Source organism: Motacilla alba, chromosome 18 (genome assembly GCF_015832195.1).
Source record: "Motacilla alba alba isolate MOTALB_02 chromosome 18, Motacilla_alba_V1.0_pri, whole genome shotgun sequence".
Lineage (NCBI taxonomy): Eukaryota > Metazoa > Chordata > Aves > Passeriformes > Motacillidae > Motacilla > Motacilla alba.
The window spans coordinates 5898855-5919820 of record NC_052033.1 but is presented as its reverse complement, the minus strand read 5'-3'; the positions used below and the strand labels follow the sequence as shown (position 1 = coordinate 5919820).

Here is a 20966-nt window from a genome sequence, read left to right as displayed (position 1 = left end):
CAGCGGGCAGAGGGACAGAGGGACAGAGGGACAGAGGGACAGAGGGACGGGGATTGCTGCGCGCAGCTGCCGGGATGTGAGTCTCGCCTGGCCGCGGTGGCGGGCACTCCCTCTGTTGACTTCTCCCGAAGTTGCATCCCTTCATCCAGCAGTGTCCCTGGCTCTGGTAATAAATAGCACCTTCCGTAATGTCTGTAGCCCTCACTAAACCACAGACCAGACTGATTATTGCTGCTTTTGTAGCCTTTGCAGAGCTGTTTTTATTTATAATTGCACCCCGCTGGTCGGCTCATAATGATTTTCCCGGCTGCATCCCATGCGGTCCACTGCTGCAAAGCCACATTTTCATAGTAGCTGTTGTTGGTTTTAATCACTTGTTATTTGGATGATATATTAATAGCAGTATCTCTGTGAAGCTTTAGAGTGTTTTCTTTTCCAAAGCATTTACAATAAAAGCTAAGTGTTAGCCCTAATAACACATGTGTTTCCTTTGGCTACCTCCTCCAGCTATGAATCCAATTAACTGTGTGCTCAGTGGAGAGCCTGTCTAACCCCGTCCTGTCCCGCCTCATCGCCAGAGCCTCTCCTGAACCTCTGATTAAAAGGTGTTTGGGACCCCAGTGGGAATAGGGGTGCTTGAAAGGCACCGTGTGGTTGGAGGGGCGTGAACTTGTAATTGCCCATGTGCAGACTGCAGGAGGCTGTAATAATCCCAACTGTACTTTGCAGATGTTCATTTGTGTCTTGTGTTCTCCTAAACCCCAAATAACCCACACACCTTATTTCCCAGAGAGGAAGGGTGATGAGGCTGGGTGGTTTGATGCTCTTGGGATGAGAAAGCACTAGTGAAAACAGAAATAAAACCAGAGCTGTTGCCTCCTGAGTATCCTGAGTCTGTGGATGGGGAGGAGTGGGGTGATGCTCTTTATTTTAGCCATTTATGGGGGAAACCACCCCCCCAGCAAAACCTGTCTTTGCTGGAAGTGGTTTAAATGGAACGCTTAACTCACTGGGACTGGTGCCTTTAATTTCATTCAGAAGGCGACTGTGAATGGATTCTTCACCCACTTCAAAAGGCCGTGGCAGTGTGTCCACTGTGGTGCAGGTCATTCATGGACACTACAGGAGATGTGAAAACATCTGCTAGGTCCATGCCTGCTCCTTTCAGTACAGTTACTCCCCTTGCTAATAATTGTCTGTGTTCTGTCATCTAGAAAGGGACCTTGTGTTCCTCCCAGGTATTCTAATGCTAATTTGTTTAGTTAAAAAGAAGAGGCTAAACAGATGTGAACCATTTGGTTAGGTTGTAGTTCATTTGTTAGGAAGTGCAAAGGATTCTTGGCAGGATATTAAATATTACCTTGGCTGATCACAAACACTTCATATTTCAAGAGAGGAAGGGAGGTAGGGACTCCACTCCATAAATCAGCCTTTTCAAAGAGACAGAAAAAGGCAAACATTTGATAAATCTGTGTCATTATACTTAGAGATCAAAGGGGGTTTTACATATGTATTTATGCAACTGGCAGCCTAGGAGACAATAATAACAAACATAGATCTCTGACAGCTTTACAAAAATAAAAATTAGCCAGTTCTAATCTGTAATTATCTGGGAACTGTGTGAGGCAGGAGGTTGCTCGCACTAGAGCTTTGCTGAGACAGTGAGCAAATGTTAAGTCATTCATAAATACATCAGGAAGTTCCGTGGGCAAGAGGCTGCCAGAGCCACTGGGTGGTAGCAGGGCTTGGCCACTGCATCTGCAGGCCTGGCAAATTAGGCAGGCAGGGGCTACCAGAGCCAGAGGTCACCAGGGAAAGCAGCATTTCCCTCTGTGCCTTGATGAAAATCATTCCTTTATGATGAAAATACAGAATGATGAAAATATATAGTGATAGAAATATGTAGTGCTGAAAGTCACTCCTTGATGATTTTCCAGCAAATTATCTACAAGGAATTTACCTGGAGAATTTCCATCCATGGGGTCTCTCCTGCTTGGCAGTATCAGCTCCATGTCTGGTACCTTCCATAGCCTCACATGGCATTGTTGGCCTGGATGAGCCCTCCCACTATTCCCTATGGCTGGTCCTCGCTGTACTGCTCGATAAGTACGGGACTGGGGCCAGAGGCTCAGGTATGTCAGGGAAGAAGGCTGAGAAGACCCCAGAAGGGGTTTGTAGGCAGCAGAAATGAGAGAAAGACTAATGGGGCTGCAGTGGGTATTGCTTTAATCCAGGGCAGAGGAACTGAAACTTCTCCAAAGCAGCAAGGGCCATCGCATCACCCAAAAGAAGGAGAAATCCAGTTGCGTTAAAATAATTTCATGGACAAAGCAATGCAGCCACAGAAATTAGAGACAGAGAAGTAGCATGATGTCATCCCTCCTTTCCTTCTGGCCAGTTACCGGGCTGATTTCCTATTCTCTTGTGCTGGTTTAAAATGACTTCAGCAACTTGGTTTCTGCCCGCTCCCATGGGAAACTTCCGCAGTCTATAGATTTCACTGGTAGGAAACTCTTCTTGACAGTCAGACTATATTTTCCTTTACTCAATTCCATCACATCACTCCTACTTACGCCTCCTTGGAGCACCCTAAACGCTCTTCTCCATTGAAGTCAGTGCAGTTATGTGAGCAGTAAATTTGGCTTATGGCACTTGGAGAAATAGATATTAAAACCCCAGGGACGAATTAGGGAGCAAGGGGAGGGAGGGCAGTGGGGGAAAGGAAATGGTTTCAGGTTAAGAGAAACAAGATCTCCTCTTACATCTGTATAGCAGTGCTGCCCATGGGAGCATGCCCAGGACAGCACAGTGGGACACTGTGAGAGGCAATGATGTCCCTGGGGGCTCCCTAGGTTGTTCCTGGGATGTCCCTGGTCAGTGGTGGGGTTACAAAGCCACAGCTGAGGGCTCTAAGGCATTATGTGGCACTTGGACTTGGGTGCAGAGAGATTGCATAAAGCCCTGGGCACTTGCCTTGCCAGTGGCTGAGCTGTTTTGAGTCCCAGTGACGGTACCCACAGTCACACCCTGGCCTGTCCCCCCCAGCTGGTCCAGCAATCCTGACCCAAGAACACTCAAGCAAGCAAGCAGAGGTGCAAGCTGCACCTCTACGGGTTATATTTATGCATCTTGTAATACAAACAGAATAGAAAAGCTGCCCAAATGCATTGGGGCTCTAAGTTGTGTGATTGCTGGGAGAATACTGGCTAAAGCACTTCCATGGAATGTGCAAAATCCCCATCCCTGGAGAACGCTGGAGCAATCTGGTCCTGGAAAGCAGGGTCCCACAGCTAATGGTATTGTGGCAAGGATCTCCTCAGACAGATTCTCTTAGTCTGCCTTGCAGGACCTGTTGTGTTGCGTTTGGTTTCTGTGTGTTACTCCCATAATGTCGACTGTGGCAAATTTCACCTGGAATTTTTATGGGCCGGGATTTCAGGAAATACAGCACGACACAAGGTGCAGCAGATTGAAAAGCCAACTCATCAACAAAACAGGCAAATCATAGTATCACGGAATAGCTTGGGTTGGAAGGGACCCTTAAAGGTGATACAGTCCAGCCCCCTGCCATAGGCAGAGACACCTTCCACTAGACCAGGCTACTCCAAGCCCCATCCACCTTGGCCTTGAATATTTGCAAGGATGGGCCATCCACACCTTTTCTGGGCAACCTCAGACAGTGTTCTATCACCCTCATTGTAAAAAAATTCTCCTTAATATCTAATCTAACCCTGCCCTCTGTCAGTTTAAAACCATTATCCCTCGACTGTGCTTAAAGGTTTGTCCCCACGTTTTTTGTGATCCCCACTTAGATACTGAAAGACCACAATGAAGTCTTCCTGGGAACCTTGCTATCCACGTATCTGGGGACAAGGAGGAGAAAAAAATGACTGAGGTCCCCCCAACCCATGATGCCCCCAGTGCCTGGCCCCCAGCTGGCGATTCCCTGCGGCCGTGGGGGGACAGGGCACGGGAGATACCAGCCGGGCAGTGAGTGTGCGGCACAGGGACCCCCGCGGGAGCGGCCGCGGGGGCTCCGAGCGGGGGCTCCGAGCGGGGGCTGCCCCGGGGGTTCCGAGCCGGGACACCGAGCGGGGGCTCCGAGCGGGGGCTCCGAGCGGGGGTTCCGAGCCGGGACACCGAGCGGGGGCTCCGAGCGGGGGCTCCGAGCCGGGACACCGAGCGGGGGCTCCGAGCGGGGGCTCCGAGCCGGGACACCGAGCGGGGGCTCCGAGCGGCGGCGCCGGGGGAGGCGGCCGCGCCCCGCGGGTGCCACCCCCCCTCCACCAGCCAATCAGCGCACTCCCCGCTCCCTTCGCCCCGCCCCTCCTTATTATGCGGGAGCGCGCGGCTGTGATTGGCCGAGGGCGCCGCCCGTGCCCCGGGCCCCGCCCCGCGGCTCTGGCGGCGCTGCCGGCGGCGGGAGCGGCGCGGGCCGGGCGGCAGCGCCGGGCGGCGGCGGCGATGGGGCCGTGCTGAGGCTCCGCGGGTGCCCATGAGGCGCCGGGCAGAGCCGAGCCGAGCCGGGCGGGCTCCAGCCATGCATCCCGGCGCGCCCGCGGGCACATGGGGCAGCGCTTGAACCGCTGCCTCGATGTCCCCGTCGCGTTGCCGCCGCTGAGGCGGAGGCTGCTGCTGCTCTTCATCATGCTCTTCCTCTGGCTCTATATGTTCTACTCGTGCGCCGGCTCCTGCGCCGGGCTGACGACCCGCGGGTCACCCTCGCCGCCCCGCGCCGCCCCGCCGCTGTCCCCGCTGCTGCCGGGAGAGCCGGGCGAGGAGAGCAGCCTGGAGGAGCAGCGGGCAGCGCCCGACGCCGGCAGCCCCATCTCCAGCTTCTTCAACGGCTCCGGTACCAAGCGGCTGCCGCAGGCCATCATCATTGGCGTGAAGAAGGGCGGGACGCGGGCGCTGCTGGAGTTCCTGCGGGTGCACCCCGACGTGCGCGCCGTCGGTGCCGAGCCCCACTTCTTCGACCGCAACTACGAGCGGGGACTCGCCTGGTACAGGTACGGGCCGGGCCGGGCGGCGCTGAGCGGGGTCCCAGCCGTGCTGCGCTCGCCGCCCCGGTGCGGGGCTGCGGCCGCCCCGGCTCCGGAGCAGGCTGGGGAGCGCCCGGGGCGAAGAGTAAATGCTGCGCTAAATGCTTTCCCCCGAAAAAAAAAAACTAAAAATGTGATAAACCCAGAGCGCAACTTGCGGTCCCCGTTAGCCCAGGCGGCGGCGGAGCGTCTGCAGGTTTTCCGCGAGCCAGACCCTATTTAATTTTTTTTAATAAAGATTACATATTAATTTAATATTTTTAGACACTCTTATTCCGCTGTACTTCCAGGTCTTTTGCTGGAATGTACTTTTCCTCCAGCTCAGGGTGCTGCTGAGTGATGACTGGTGTGTCTCCCGGGTCTGCTCGGGCCGGCGGGCGGTGCGCTCAGCGACCGCGTGTTGCGGGCATTTTGACCCGTTTGGGTTTGGTTTTTTTTGTTTTTTGGATTTTTTTTTTTTTTTTTTTTTTTTTTTGGTACCCGTTGGGGTGGGACTTGACCTGTTTTCTCTTTTTCCCTTTTTTCTGTGAGGGAGGCGAGGTGGGGAGGATTTACCCGTTTGGGAATTTTTTTACGCGTTTGGAGGGGATTTGACCCATTCCGGGAGCGCTTGCCTGGGACTGGCAGGCGGCAGCTCCACGTTCCAGATAAAACTTCCTCACTCGCTGCCTGCATTCAGTCTCCGTTAACTTTCTCCTTCCCCGTCATCATCCGTGGAGCCATCGATTGCCCGAGGCGGACTGCGGGAGCGGGCTGCGTGTCGCGGGTAGCGGGCGCGTGGGGAACGGGAAGAAGCCTTTGCACTGGGAGAAAATTATGAATTTGTGGCTTGCCTCCTGTAAGGATGGGGGTAACTGTAAGTGATTTTGCGAGGAGCAGCCCGGCCCGGGATGTCTGTGCGCGGGTGGGCTCGGGGAGCGAGCGGCGGTGCGTGCGGAGGAGAAGCGCGATCGGACTCCGAACGAGGGGCGACCCCCGCTCCGGTGCCTTTCTCACCCTTTTCCGATTGAAGTTCCTTTATCAGGAGTGTTTTGAATATGTCTTTCCACTGAGTGTTTACAGGAATGCTAAAGAAGCCGTGATGGAAACTTTGAAGCTAGATGGGAGCTGTGAAGTTACGAATTGTAACCTCTTTGTAGTCTTGAAACTCCCATCCGACAAGTCCGATTAGGTTTATGTCTCTTTTTTTTTAATGTTGCCATCTCCCAGCAGTTAGTGAAATGAGTGCAGGATAAGATCTGATGAGGAAGAAGTAATTTTTGAAAGCCGTTTCGTTTTAGGAAATTCTGTCATCTCGGTGGAGGCTGTAGCGTGTTGTCCCACAGCAGCCCAAATACCACCTTTGTAAATTCAGCTGAGTTTAAAAATCTCACATTTTGAAGGAGAACTTGCACATAACAGAGCAGAAAACCTGTCAGGATTTATCAGCAAAATGGTGTTGTATGTGTTGAACTCTGTTTTTAATTAGGCACCTAAATTAGACCATAAAATGGTTGATTAATCTTTTACAAGTAGGAGGTGGAAGGGGAGAAGGAGAGAATAATGCTTATGATTGAGTTCATCTGTTATCCCAGATGTAGTGGGTGAAAGCCAATATTTAAAGGATATACATTATTTTTAAATTTAGAGAACAGGTATTGTGTTTAACTTCCTAAAGCTTCACCTTTTCAGATGCTGAATTTTAAGCAGCGTGGGCCCTATCCCTGCAAATGCACTGTAGTTTTTCATTAGTATCTTTGCAAAAGGGCTGGTTTAGCTGAGATCTGACAAATGCTGAGGTCTGAGTGGTGATGCTCTCAAGCAGCAAGAGATGCTGGAAGTCTTGAAATCAGTTGTGTGTGATTCACCCTGAAGATGGGAGTGTGTCTGGCTGTCTGTGGGACTGGGACCTGGGTCAATTGTGGGGGAACTAATTATTGCAAAATACTTGGGAGAGGATGAAAACCAGCAGACAAGTTGTTATATATTGTGCATTATTTCTAACTTAATTAGACTTAGATGCAGAAGTTTGTTACTATAAATTTAGTCAGTAGAAGTCAGATCCTGTAGAGTAGTAACTCCAAGCTCTTGCTGACTTCAGTGAACCTTGGCTTCCCAGCACTTCTCAAGAACAAGTTTATTTCTCCTAGACCTAATGAGGCTTAAATTTATTATCTAAGTATCAATAAGGAGATGTGCTTATATTTTCTTGTTAGTGTTTCAGTACAGTTGGATTAAAGATGCTGTAAAAGGTGTGTGGTGTCAGCATGGTGCAGTGAGCTGGGCAAGCCTCGTCTTTATTTTTCAGATGCGTTTGCTCAAATCTACTGAACTTTGGAACTGGGGGAGTTACTGTGTCCTCAGCAACCAGAGTGCAGTGCAAATCCAATTGCCTGGCTTTGAAAAGATGAAGATAGAATTTTTGATCCCTGTCTCATTTGAAGTGTATTTTAGCTAATTGGCTACATCTGTTTGTGTTTGTTCGGAGTTTTTGTTTAAAGTTGTTCCTGCCATCCAAAATCTTCTTTTTCAGATTTTCAAGACGGAGGGGCATGAGATTTACTTGTTTAGCTTGATGAATTCTTATTTTTGGAGGTGATTGTGATTAATGTTGTTTGACTACTTATTTCTTATTGCCTGAAGTTTTCATCTATTGAAAATAACTTTAGAAGGAAGAAATACAAACTTGCTCCTTGCTCCATTTTCTGTCAAGTGAAATAAAATCTGTTGGTTTGTTTCCGTAGCGTGGAATGCAGAACACCATCAAGTGGTGCTGAGTAGCATTCCTGAAAAGCAGGGGGGAAACAGGACAAATTAAATGCTTTTTTTTCGATAGTGAGATAACTAAAATTTGGTGGAAATAACTTCTGTATGAACATTGCAGGGTTTCCTTCCCCCTCCCTCCTCCCCCGTAATGAATACAGCATGCTAACTGCTTCTAGTGAAAATATGTATTATGACAGGGGAGGAATGGGATCCAGCCACTGTTGCAAAATAATTTTATGAAGTGCCTTGAATTTTTGGAGAGTAGAGAAGTTCCCTCTTTGTGGCAGTAGGGAGTTCAGCTCCACAGCCTGTGTGCGTGTGTCTGGCTGAGCAGCCTCAGGGACGTCGTTGCTCTCTTTGGGGTTTACTGTAGAGCTTGGTGGGGAGGAACGAAGTGTTTCTTCCAAGCCTAGAAAATCAGTTGTTGAATTTCTTTATGATTTTCTTCATTTGATTCTACAATGATGCATTTTGAAATGTCCTATGGACTTGAAAGCCTGTTGTCCTATAATTATTGTAAGAAAAAATGATGGTCATTAGTGTTACATGTTTTGGGTTTTTTCTTTTTTTGTTATTATTTTCAGCCCAGTGGGCTGCGATGCCCAGTCCCTCCTGCCTTGGGCTGGGTGTTGTCAGCCCTACTCAGCATCACTGATTTATATTTCAAGTCTGTAGCTCTCTGCTAGGCACCCCCGTGCCGTGGCTGTGCCGGCTGTAACTGCGAGAGCAGACTAGGCTGAGCTCCGCTGCCTCTAGCAGCGCACCAGGGAAACCTCTTGTCCTTTTTTCCTCTTTTCTCTTATGGAAAACTCTTAAAATGCTGGTGCTTTGTCTTCCCACTATTCCTAGGTTGCCTTAATCCGTCGTCCTTGCTGAGACTGGGTGACTTGGATCAGCAGGATCAGGCCCTGTGGTCTGGTGGTGTGTGATAAACTGTTTCAAATATGCATTTCTTAGACTCTGACATTGCTTGGACTTTAGGGTGCAAAGTGCTGCTTGAAACCAATTCCTGAATTGGGAGAAACTTCCTTATTTTCTATATTTTTCCTCATGACCTCCTTTTTTTTTCCCCAAGGAATGTGTGGGGGTACAAGCTGGTGCTTGCAATTGGCCAGACTGTGAGCAAGGGAAGAATAAGGTTAAAAGTTTGGGGTGAATGCCCTGATAAACCAAATCTTGAGCAAGGCAGGATTTTGCCCCTGTGTTTGGTCATTGTCTATAATCTCTGCTTTAATGAAGGTTTAATACCTGCTGCTTAATTGCCTTCCCAGTGATGCATGGACCCAGCAGCACAGACAGAACCATGGCTGGTTTCCACTGAGTGTCACGTGGTTTATTGGCCCCAGGAAGTTTGGGAACAGTCCTGATACTCCCAACTGCACTTTGGGTGCAAATGACTGCGTCTGAGCAAAGACTGGTTCCTCCACTGCCTTCCTGTGAGTTGTGCTGGGTCAGAACAAGCATCTCCCAAAAGACAGTTGTGTTCTCTGGGAAGGTTTTGCCAAACAATTTTGGTATTGAGATTTTCTTTTCTCAATGTGAAAAAAAAATTTTAAAACTCAACTATTGACTTTGCATTGTGTTGTGCTTAAGCAAGTGGGGACTTTCAAGAGTCCCCTCAGAATGTGAATGGAGTGCAGTGCCCCCTTGGCCACTGCAGCGGCTCCCTACGACGCGTCCTGAGCTGCTATGTAACGCTGGGAGGAAAATGGCCCCCAAAAAGAAGGGCTGGGCTGCTATAATCAATCAGCAAGGCCCTTGTGCTTGCATGGGATCATTCCTTTAGATCTGAGGAGGGTTGAGTTGTTCAAACAGATGGCAAAGATTATTCGTGTTGCTGGGGTTTCAGTGCACTGCTCTGTTTCAAGCATGTTGCCCGATATGACGCACGTGACGAGTTCTTCCCAGCACGACGCTGGGGGGATGACATTGTCTGTTGTGATCGGGTTTCATGGCCTCACCTGTTGAGCTGCTGAACTTTTCAAAGTTGACCAAGCGTTGGGGGTGACGGATGCGGATGGTGGATCTGCCTGGCTAATCGTGTTAGCGCAGGACCCCGTGGCCTGCCGGGAGCATTGTGCTCCTTGGCATGAAAATGATGGGAATGAAAACCCACGGGCTCAGCTCTGAGTTTGGGATTTATTACTTTTTTCTTTTCAAGTGGGCCATGGCAGGTGTCTGTAACACACACCAAGCGTTGGATATCTCAAGGCACTTCCAGGCAAGGCTTTGTTTTTAAAAGCATCCAGCACACCCTGCGTGCAGTGGCTATAGAAACTCTACCCGAACTACTGTTCTTTGGAGCTGTATTTCCAATCTGCCTGATGATAAGAATGTCCTGTATTCGGGCCTCTCTTGCTGCTGCTCTGTTCACTTGAGCCTGGGTTTGGGGCTATTTGCCCATCCCAACTAGGAAGAAGTCTAATTTATTCAGCACAGGATTCACGTCTCCTGGTGGCATGACCATGGGTGACCAATGGGTTCAGGTGATAATGGATGGGCCAGGCCATGTGGGATGGGTAACAAATGGGTTCAAAGAACAACAAATAGTGGGGCACGTTGTCTCAGTGGTGTGATTAGTGGCACAGGGTCTATCAGCTACTACCTGTTGTCACCATGTGGTGCGTGAGGATGGGCTGGAGAGGCTTCTTCCTTGGTTTGTGGGAAATGACTAAGTGCTGTGCTGGGTCCTGACTTGCTGCTGATGACTGTACTGGGGCTTGCCCTAACCATTGCAATTCCAGGTCTTTCAGCAGCTTGCTGTGTGTTTAATTAGCTTTCCAGAAACACCATGTACGTTTTAAAGGTACTCAGCCCAGCAGCAGCCAGAAGGCAGTGGAGTAAATGGACCTTATCTTAGCTTTCTTAATGGAAACAAGGGGTCCTGTGACGAAACGTATTGATTACCAGCAGGCTCAGAGGAAAGGAGGGGTGAATTCGGGACAGGCGTTTGTGGTGGTGTAACTTTGCCTTCAAGGATTTGCTCCCAGTCTGAAGGTGGTGGGAAGGGGTGCAGAGACAAGTGGGGAAGGGCATCACATTGTGCCATGGGTCAGATGAGGGGAAGAAATGGAGGTCAGGAGCACAGTGCCTGTGTCTCCACCCAGGGAGAGCAGGGTCTGCTTGGTTGGGATGTGCGCTGTACCTTAGTCCATTCATAATAGTGATCCAATGGGGACAATCTCTCCTGGTGCCACGCTGGCTTTGAGCATTCCCTGTGGTGGTTTTCCTCTTAGGAATAGCCATGAAGGAGGAGGAAATTAACTCAGTGATGATGATTTAGCATGTGGTGCCCTTGTACTGGGAAGGCCCAGAGGTGAGGAGGGACTTTTGGGAGCTGGCTTGCTTGGCTGCTTGACCTTTCTTCCTGGCCCTGTGGCCTCAGGAATCATTCAGATAAGACCAGAAACTTGGGTGTTTGGGACTTCAGGTGATGTTGGTGGGAATGTTAGAGAAAAATAGGTGTACAGGTGCTGCTGGCAGACCTCACAATGATTTCTGGTAAATGAATAATTCCATTTTTAAAATCTTTCTGTCAAGATATGTGAGCATGGCAGTGCCCTGCCACGTGGTGGCTAGGGAAACTTTTTTTAGAGAAAAATAATTCCAGGTTCTGCTAAATGCTTTACATCTGTGTTAACCTCCTTGGAAACGCCCTGGAACTAGCCTGCTTCTGCAGCAGTTTTGTTTTCTTCTCTCCGTACAGAAAAGGGAGGGAGGAAGAACATCTCTCTAGAGGGATGGTGTGACCTAGTCCTGGCATCAAGGGAGTCATGGCTCTGCCTGGCAGCAGGTCTGACCCAGAGTTTAATTTGCAGCCTGTCTGGGATGCAGAGCAGCGTGGCTGGCCCTGCCCTCGACGTGGCTTGTAAGGTGTCACACATGGAGCCTGGCTCTGCTGTCCCTGTGCTGGTGGGTCTCATCCTCCCTTGTCCTGGTCTTCTTGTGAGTGTTGTGCTGATAAAATTCCATAGGTCAGAGCTCTAATTTGGCCAGTCTTCTCTGCTGGTACAGGGGATTTCTACGAATACACCTAAGTGGCTGGTTTGTAATAAAAGTGAGCATTTGTAACCTTTCCCTGGAACTGACACAGACTTTGCATTCCTGTCAATGCAGCAGGCAGCTCTGCCAGAAGAGAGGGAGAATTACTGTGCGTGGGCTTTCGTTTTATATGTCAGTGCACAATATTATAGGCGGATGTGTGCAGTTGATAGATCCTTCCTAAAAGTGAGCACAAGGCCAAATCCTGCATTGCCACAAACATGGTCCAGTAGTACCGAGTATGACTTATTCTGCTATACTAATTCCCTTTAAAAATACACTTTTTCATGTGGGAAGTTGGCTCTGATGAGGAGACGAGTCTTTAGCATCCTGTGGTGACAGAGACTGAACCAGGTCCCCAAACATGACTGTGTCTAACGCAGTCCAGAACTCTGCCTAGGGATGGGCTCCAAGATCAGACCCTCAGTGTGTATCCATGTGATTGTGCAGAAAATGTCCCCACAGAAACCAAACTCTGTTACAATTATTAACTTCAATAAAGCATCTTGACAAGATTTATATTAAAGCCCCAAGCTTTCAGCCTCTTTTGACTATCAAACAGAAACTTCCATTAAAGTTTGAAAGTCTTGAAACTTGAAAACCTAAAACTTCAAGTGTGGGTGAATGCACAGGGAGGCATAGGAAATCTTTGGAAAAGTGTTCATTTAGTGAAAGGGCAATTGTGCTGGGGTTACGCTCCAGTAGTGTTTTTGATTTGGAATGGGGTCCAGAGGCTGCGGCGGCTGAGCAGGCTCAGAGCGTGGATCCTCCTGTCACTAGGGGGAGGATGAAACCCCAGTGTCTTCCTAATAAAGTGCTTTGCTTCTTCACTGAGCTATGAAATATTAAAAAAAAAAAAAAACTGGCAAGGCCTGCAGCTTTGGCACGCCTTCGGTTTGTTTTTCTAAAGATGTATTAGACTTGGAAGGCAATCAGGAGGTGTTGGAGTAAACAGGAGGTGTGACCCAGCCCTTCGGTCCCGGAGTGGCTGTACACGGTCCTCAGCTGTTTGTACACAGGGCCATGAATGCTGTTGCTAAACGTGAATTGCAGAGGGACCCCGTGACTGTGCTGTGCCCTGTGTCTCTGCGTGTGGGAACAAACATGCTGCCTGCCACCAAGGTGCTGTGCCTCTGCTCTGAACCCCTGCACACACCTCTGGTGCCACATGTAGTTAATTGTGCCAGACCAGAGCCGGTGTCCCGAGTGCTTGGGGGTTCCATCTTCAGCAAGTGGATTGGAATGGAGCAGGCTCGTGAAGGTCTCACCTGTGACCAGTGGGGCAGTGGTAGATGTCTGGGTGGCTCTGAGCATCCCTGGGCTTGTGCTCTGGCTTTACTATGGCTGGACCAAGCAAAGTGAGCTACAAAAAGCCGGGCAGCCTGGGCATTGCCCCTTGTTGAGGACATGCTTAGCAAAGCCCATCTTCCCTTTCCCAGGGCAGTGCACCGACTTGCTGCAACTTAACACAAAGCTTGTAACACCTTTTTTTCCTCCCCTTTTAATTTCCCTCTTGGGCTGGTCTGGTAACTAACGAGCCTTGGGCTGTCTGCATGGCATTTGGAAAAGCAGAGGGAATAGCTAATGCGGGGTGCTGAGCAGGGAAGGAAGCCTTGAGAGGAGATATCAGCCTTGCCAAAGCAGAAGTGGAATAGCCGGTTAGGGTTTCCACCTGGCTTTGCTGCAAGCCGAGAGGGGCTGGAGCTGCTGTCTGCCCTGGTAATTACAGGCTGGCGCTGCCCGGGCAGCCGGACGCGCAGAGCAGCCACCAGGCACAACCGGAGCCTTGGCCAGCTGCCCCGGCTGCCCTGCCGCTGCTGCCTCCCCCCAGAGATGATTCCAAGGTCAAACTGCTCAATGCAGTGTAATAATTAATTGGGCTATATATAAACAGAGAGCTCATGTGGTCCTAAAGTAGCTTAAGAGCCCATGGGTTTCCTCTTCTCCGCCTTCCTCCCCACAATCTTCCTCTTCCGCGGCTCCTCTGCGGGGAGCCCTGCAGTTGTCGCAGGCTCGGCTGTTCCAGCAGGGCTCACCAGTTGGGTTAAGCAGCTGCACAGCTGGGTCGGAGCCCAGAAATGATGGGGGCAGAGCGATGCCTGCACTGCCTCACCCAGTTCCCCCATCAAACGCACTGCTGTGCCGCAGGACAGGGCTCATGCCAGGTCTCTGCCTTCCCAGAGCGAATCGCTGTACTCAGTGGCGGTGCCTGATGGGGAATAGCCTGAGCTGGGAATAGCTGCTGACATTTGCCTTCAGTAACAGGCATTCCAAAGCTCCTGTTGCTTTGAGACTCAGTATGGCAAGAGCTAAGCTTGACAGCTCGTTCCCCATCATGGGGAACCTACAGTGTGGGGCTCAAAACCTCCCCAAAGGCATGTTTGTGTGGCATTTGCAGAATGGAGGGGAAGAATAAGCTGGGCTAGGTTTCCTAGAAGAGGTACCAATACTCAAGTTTGTAATGAGGCTTGAAACTAAACCCAAACAATTGCTCGCCTTGTGACTCCTGGGGAGCTGAGGCTTGTATGGTGTCAAAATTGATAATGCTCTTTTATTCCTTTTCTCACGTATCGATCTAAAACTGGTTGAAGCTCTCTACAAACTCCAAATGTAAATATTTAGGGATAACATTTATTTAAGCTCTGTGTTATTTTCAATACAGCTGCAGAAACATCTTAGTGAAAATTAAAAATGAGATTTCTTAATCAAGCATTAGTGATTATGTGCTGTCAAGGCAGTTGGAGAAGGGCAGAGCAGCTTCCAGCTCTTCCAGACCAGACCAGGTTCTACAGCAGGGCCATGTACATGCCCTGAACCCTCAGCAAAGTCTGACCCTTGCTTTTGCACAGGGAAATCCTTGAAAACCAAAGAGACCCCACATCTGGCTCCAGGAGTCGGGCAATGAGCATCATCACTGCCCATGTTTGCTCTGGACCCTCTTCTGCTGCTTCCTAGGACATTTCCTCATGCACATCTAGGTGACCGAGGGCCACCACCAGGAGTGAGGACTGGTGGAGGAGACGCCTGGGGTGATGGGCTCCATGGCTGTGTTTTGGCAGTGTAGGTTGTCCATCTCCAGCTCCCTGGCTCTCCAAGGCAGAGCTGACTTCTCTCACTTTTCAAGCACCAGGCTGCATCTACATCCCGGGGACGGAGGCAGGGAGAAAGGACTTTGTGAGGCTCACAATGGAATCCCAGAGCGGTTCAGCCGGGTCGGAGGGGGGTGTGCTGCCTCTTTAAGAACCCAAGGGTGTAGAGATCAAAGGTGTGGGTGAGTCAATTACAATTCACATTTGGTTCATCCATATGTTTGGGTATTTGAAAAGCTTCAATAGTCACCCATTTTATATCTCTTATGCCCATTGATTTGTTAATCTGACACTTGGTTTCATCTGAATAATAATAGCTGTCATTCAGAGTCCTCAGTGTTCAGGGAAAAGTCATTTCACTTGGGTTGTGCTCTAAGGCCTTGGCAGACTGGCCCACGGTGCTCTTTATGTACAAGGGCTTGAAGGACTTGTGGATAATTCAGCCCCATGGCTGGCTCTGGAAGGAAATTGGCTCTGAATGAAAGCAGGGTGGGATGCTGGAGGGCTTTGGCACGTGTAGTTTTACTCATAAAGTCCTTCCTGGTTCTCACCATAGCCATGGACCTGCCATTGCAGGGCATGGGGTGTGAGGAGATGGCAGGGTTACACACAGAGACAACCCAAGCCATCAGAAATGGCAAGCAGGCCCTCTTAAATAGTGCCTCAGTGCTCCGGACTAGATCAAATCACTGGTATGGCCATGTGAAGTCTCTAATTATGTGAATACCTTTTTAATGAGAAGCAGTGCTTTGCATCTGTTGTACTTGCAGCAGAGCATCTCCACCAGCTGAGCCTGCTCTTTAAAGAGCTCTTGGCTGGGTGTCATTGACTGTTTATGGCCACGCCAAGATCCCAGGTAATGACTGGGCAGAAAGGCAGTCTGCAGACAGACCTGCTCCTTCATGTTTCCCTAATTGGCACCTGTCTCCCTCCTTCACTGGGAATTTCTCTCCTTCCCAAGGCTGATTTGGTTCCTCCTGCTTTACCCTGAGTCCTGCAGTGTCACTGGGGACGCAGGGATGTGGTGGCACCACAAACCTGCAGCCTGATTGCCTCAATGGGTATGCTGGGTTTTAGTCCTGGAAATTAATTGTATTTTCTCTCTTGGGTGCTTGATGTGAGGTGACAAAGGGAGGGGAGAGTCGGAGGGTCATCCTGGCCTGACTACAGATGTCAGTGGAAAAAATCTCATTCTGGACAGATGTCTCACTGCCCTGGTCTGTTTGCCACAGAGAGATCTTGATTTCCAGGCTACTCCTTTATGGGAGCAAATCACAAATCCATTAACAAATGAGTTGAGGTGACAATCCCATTTGTGTTAAAATGCATTTAGGGATCAGTAGTGAGAGGATCACCGGTGTATTAATTTGCCAGGCCTTTTGTTCCAGTGGGTGGCAAAATTAGCTCATCCCAATGAGGGTCACACTGACCTGGCCAGTGCCCAGATTACTGATGGTTGGGGTTGGTGCCACCCCTCCCTTCTGAGAAGGAAGCAGGAGACTTTCAGAAGTTAATTAGGGGTTTCAGCTGAGAATAAAGTCTAAACCAATTTTAAATTCTTGACCCACTCAATGAGATGCTAAGGGCAGTGAGCAGCTGGTGAGTGCAGGACATGCTTGCTTGGTTGAGCACCCTCCCGGTTTTCCTCTTGATTTGTTCTTCCCTGCTCTTACTGGCCACGGGAAAGGTCCTCTGATGGTCGGAGGGGCATCCCCTTCCCTTTGTCGCAGTTGAGGGGAAGCCTCAGTTTCAAGGCTGGTTTGGGTGCTGCTGAAGAGGCAGGTGGAGTCATGCAGCTGAGGTTTGACATCACCTTGTTGGCATTGCTTGGCCTGTGGAACATGTGTACCTGATCAGAAAGGGCAGAAAAAAACATAACTTTCTTTCTTCATAATGAGAATGGAAAGCTGGCTGTTTTCTGTGCTGTTGTTTTGAAGGTCTTTGCTGTTCAGGTGGTGCTGGATGCCCGTTGGATCCCTTTTGGTGCAGAAAGTGAATTCCTGGAGATCCTGCATGGCTTTTTTGAAAAACTATTGATGTAAATATGTCTCAAGATTTGTTTCAAGCCTGGCCCTGGCTACCCTGTGAGATCCCTTCCCACATGCTGTGGAAGAGCAAGTGGTCTCTGGTTCAGGTGTGACATGGAAGATGTTCCAGGGCATGTCAATGCACAGAGGAAAGTGCTGCTGGGTGATTAAAGTGTCCCTGCTCCCCCTCCCTGCTTTGTTCTGTCCATGGTGAGGAAGAGGAGCAGGAGCAGAGCTGCCACCAGTCCCTTTTTGGGGCTCTAACTCAGCACAGGGATTCAAGCCTGACTCTGGCATGCCTTACTGCAAGGGTAGATAAGTCACTGGGGATACTCCCCCAGCATGAGTTATGATCCGAAGGGTGAGAGCTGGGGTATCACTCAGGTCTCCAAAGTCTATCAGGAGGCTTTTTCCTCTAATCATGGCTCTAAAGACCCAGAGCAGGAAGGCTGGGCTTAATTAGGAGAAATGTGTGTCAAGGTGGCAAACAAAGTCCTCCCTGTGCAAATGCTGGGCCACTCGTGCAGGTGTTTTACAAAAGACAACATTATCAGGGTAACTCATTACCTGCCCGTGCAGGCACACAGATTAGGGCATTTGTTTCTCTGTTGGGGAAAATACAAAAGACCTCTCAGCAGGGCTGTGATTTATGAACATTGCATTAGGGGAACATGGTTGTTACCTGTATCCTGCATTCATTACACCAGATGTGCTCTTTGGGCCCTGCTCGAGGTGTACCCTGCTCGCTGGGCTCCCCCTCTCCAGCATACAGCCAAACGAGTCACTGGCACAGGGCCTGGAAGAGGAGGTACTGTAGGGATGAGGCTGGTGGGATAACCTCTTGGGGTCTACCTGGATTAGGAATGCCTCCTAGTGTCCCAGCCAGGGGCAGGAGCCTCAGGGTGCTCTGGTGTCACAGGTGGAATGAGCCAGGAGGGTGTTCTGTTCCATGTGCAGTGGTGGGTAGTTCAGCCCTTGGATGAGTTCTGGTGCCACTTGGTTTAAGCATCTAATTCCTGAAACACCTGGTGCTCCTGGGACAGCAGCAGAACACCAGCAGGCTGTACTGTTTCTGCAGTGCCAACTCTGTGTGTCTCAGTGCCCACTTCTGCCTCCCCCAAGTCCCAGATCCTCATATCGCTGGGGCTTAACCTGATTGTATTGCTCCCTTAGCTGCAAGGAAGCATTTTCCCAAGACCTAGGAGGAAGAGAGATGTCTTGAAGACCTGTAAGGAGCAGTGCCCCGGGTGGTTTAATGTCTTTGAGAGGATTAGTGCTGTTGCTACAATTAAGAGAGCAAATTGGTGGGTGTGGGAGCTGTTTGGGGCTGTGGATTCAATGGCTGAGCCTACCACCAGTGCTGGCTGGTGCTCCTGCCACACGGGGGTTTGTGCCTGAGCTTTGGTGGCAGGGAAGGGGTGAGAGGGAAGAGCTGTGGTGTGAGCAGTGGGCATTGGTGCCTCTTGGACATGTCTGAGCGGCTGCTGTGGAGCTAGAGAGCTGACAGTGAGGGTTGGGACTTGTGGGAACACCCCTTTTATTGTCCTAATGGAGTTGAAGCCAAACCCCTGAGATCAGAGTCTCTGTCTTCATGTGGACTATCGTAGTCCCACATCCTCTGCTGCAGGAGACCTTCCTGTCACCTGGGTACTATGGATGTGTTTTGGATATCTCACCATTATGATTTCTTCCTCTGCTTGTAAGCCTCTTCCAAGACAGGCTTCCTTTGCACAGGCCTACTCTGAGCTAGCAAAAGCCTCGCAAGAGCTGTGGGGTTTTTGTCTTTTTTATTTGTCTCCACAATTAAGCCAGTAACTCCAGACCCTGACTCTCTTACTTTGCTGCCTTTTCTCTGGACAAGGGCATTCTGTGCTTGCAGGTGCTTACCCAGTGCAGATGCTGGTTTCAGCTCCTCACGAGGGCGGGATTGGTACTACTTGAGTAAAGCTGAGTTCAGGAATTCATGTCTGTGGTGCAAGGATGTGTTGAACTAACTCTCTTCAAGAGCAGAACTTTGTCTTGCAATGAGTCTGTAAGTGGATCTATCAAATCTTTACATAGTAGGAGGTTAGTACACATGATGTTAACTCTAGGCTATAAATTCTGGAGGGAGGAGAAGTTGCTGGTCTTTCTGGTTGCAAAGGAATGAGAGACAGAGGCAGTCCAGAGAATTTATTTTTTGCCAGGAATGAGTTGTAAGCACTGAAATCTCTCTGGATGCCTAAAAATCATCTTTCCTCCCTTTCAGGCTGCTGTCTATTTAATTTATTGAAAAAAGAAGTTTCTACAGCTCTGCAGTAGACTCTGGCACACCGTGACAGTAATCTTGGCTTGTTAGGAGCCTGCGGCTGGCGCAGCCCTGGAGCAGTTGCTGATCCCCAGAGCGAGCAGCGCTCAGCTCCTGCTCCTGTGCGACTGCCGGGGACTCCCTGGTGGCCTCAGGTGCCAGAGGAGAGGGAAGAGGATTACACTGGTGCAACTGAGGCACTCCTGCAGGGATAAATTCCAGTTAAACACTCCAGCGGGGTGGATGAGGAGCTGTCGTGGAGCAGGAATAAAACACACAGCTTGGTGTAGACAGTCGGTGCTGCGATCTGCTGGTAAAGGGGCTTTAGTCCCAGTTTGCCAGTTAGCTCAGTCATATGTCCTGCTGAGTTGAGGGGATTTTTTCCCCCTTAAATCATGAGTTTCACAGAACTTCCCTCTCCCTGCTCTGTTTTTTAAACAAAACCAGTCTTTTTGTCCTTTTTGGGGGCAATGGAGGCAGATTAGAGTTATCTCACATGACTTGACCGGTGGGCAGCACAGCCCGGTGATGCCGGGCAATATTCTAAAGAACTCACCCATGAACAGCAATTAGCTTTTAATTGTGGCACTGCCGCCTGCCCGGGGCTGCCGGAACAGCACCGGGCGCTCTTTGTCGCCGGAGCGGCACCAGGGGGACCCTCGGCCATGAAAGGAGAGCGGCGGGGACCGAAAGGAACAAGATGCTCATTTCAGCCCCACCCCCTTACTGCGCTCCAAAGCTCTTATTTTCAGAGCAAAGCACTATTGAAGCATCGGGACAATGGAGCCCAAATCCTGCTGGGGGAAGGGAGATGCTGGCAATTGCATCTTTTGTTGCTTTTCCTTCTTTATTTGCCTGTGGCCTCCCCCATCCCACCCCTCCAAGAAATCCACATAGATGCTCGCTAGATGATAATGAAATCACTTTCTTGGGACCTTGCTAATAGGATTATAATTATTACTGGAGATGAACTGGAGTGAATAGAATATTTACCATTTCATCTTAAATTATTGTAAATCCCTCCAAAGCAGCCCTTTGATATGTAAAGTGCTGCTCCTCTCCCCCCAGTGAAGATAATTATTTAGTGGAAGTTCAGAGCCTTTAAGTATGGTGGGGAGTAGAAAGAGGCTTCCGTGTTTACATAAAGAGAAGAGGAGGGCCTGTGTAATGAACTGGGGATGTTGATGAATATCTTGCCTGGCTCCAGCTAAGGAGGAGGGAAAGTTCTTGTTTAGCAGTTGTAACATCTTGCGCTGTTATTTGGGGAAGAGGTAAAAAAATAATTGGAAATTTAGCTCTTCCTAATCCAAAGAAAGCTCCACATCCCTGGAGCCTGTGTTCAGTTGGTGCATGACCTACCCAGTGACAGTGGCAACTTTCTGAGTTTGTTCTGTAGCGCTGGAGGAATTTCTATTAGAGGAATGGCCAAGTAGCCTGGGCATCCTCAGCCTGGCAGAGAGATTGCTTGGGGGAAGGATGATGCTTGCCAGACTTGGAGCTGGGCTGGAGATGGAGGCGGGGGTGGACTGGTGAGGTGGTGCAAGGACTGGGGCTGTGGTGTGAGGGCAGGGCCTGGTGAAAATGGGCAAAGCAAGGAGCCTTGCCTTGGATGGGCTGTGCGTGCGGAGGTTCTGGAGGAATCATAGAATGTCCAGGGTTGGAAGGGACCTTGAGTATCCCGTCATGTCATCCCGCTGCAGGGATCCCACCCACTAGACCAGATTTCTCAGGGCCT

General features: G+C 49.9%; 1 protein-coding gene across 1 annotated transcript in view; it reads left to right on the top strand.

The window, feature by feature from the left end:
* The first annotated feature begins 4392 nt into the window (after nucleotides 1–4392).
* Nucleotides 4393–20966, top strand: part of HS3ST3B1 (heparan sulfate-glucosamine 3-sulfotransferase 3B1) — a 29466-nt gene continuing 12892 nt past the window's right edge. The window contains exon 1 of the mRNA XM_038157357.1: nucleotides 4393–5009. Coding sequence (XP_038013285.1) covers nucleotides 4567–5009 — 443 coding nt within the window. The 5' untranslated portion in view covers nucleotides 4393–4566. The remainder of the gene's footprint in view (nucleotides 5010–20966) is intronic.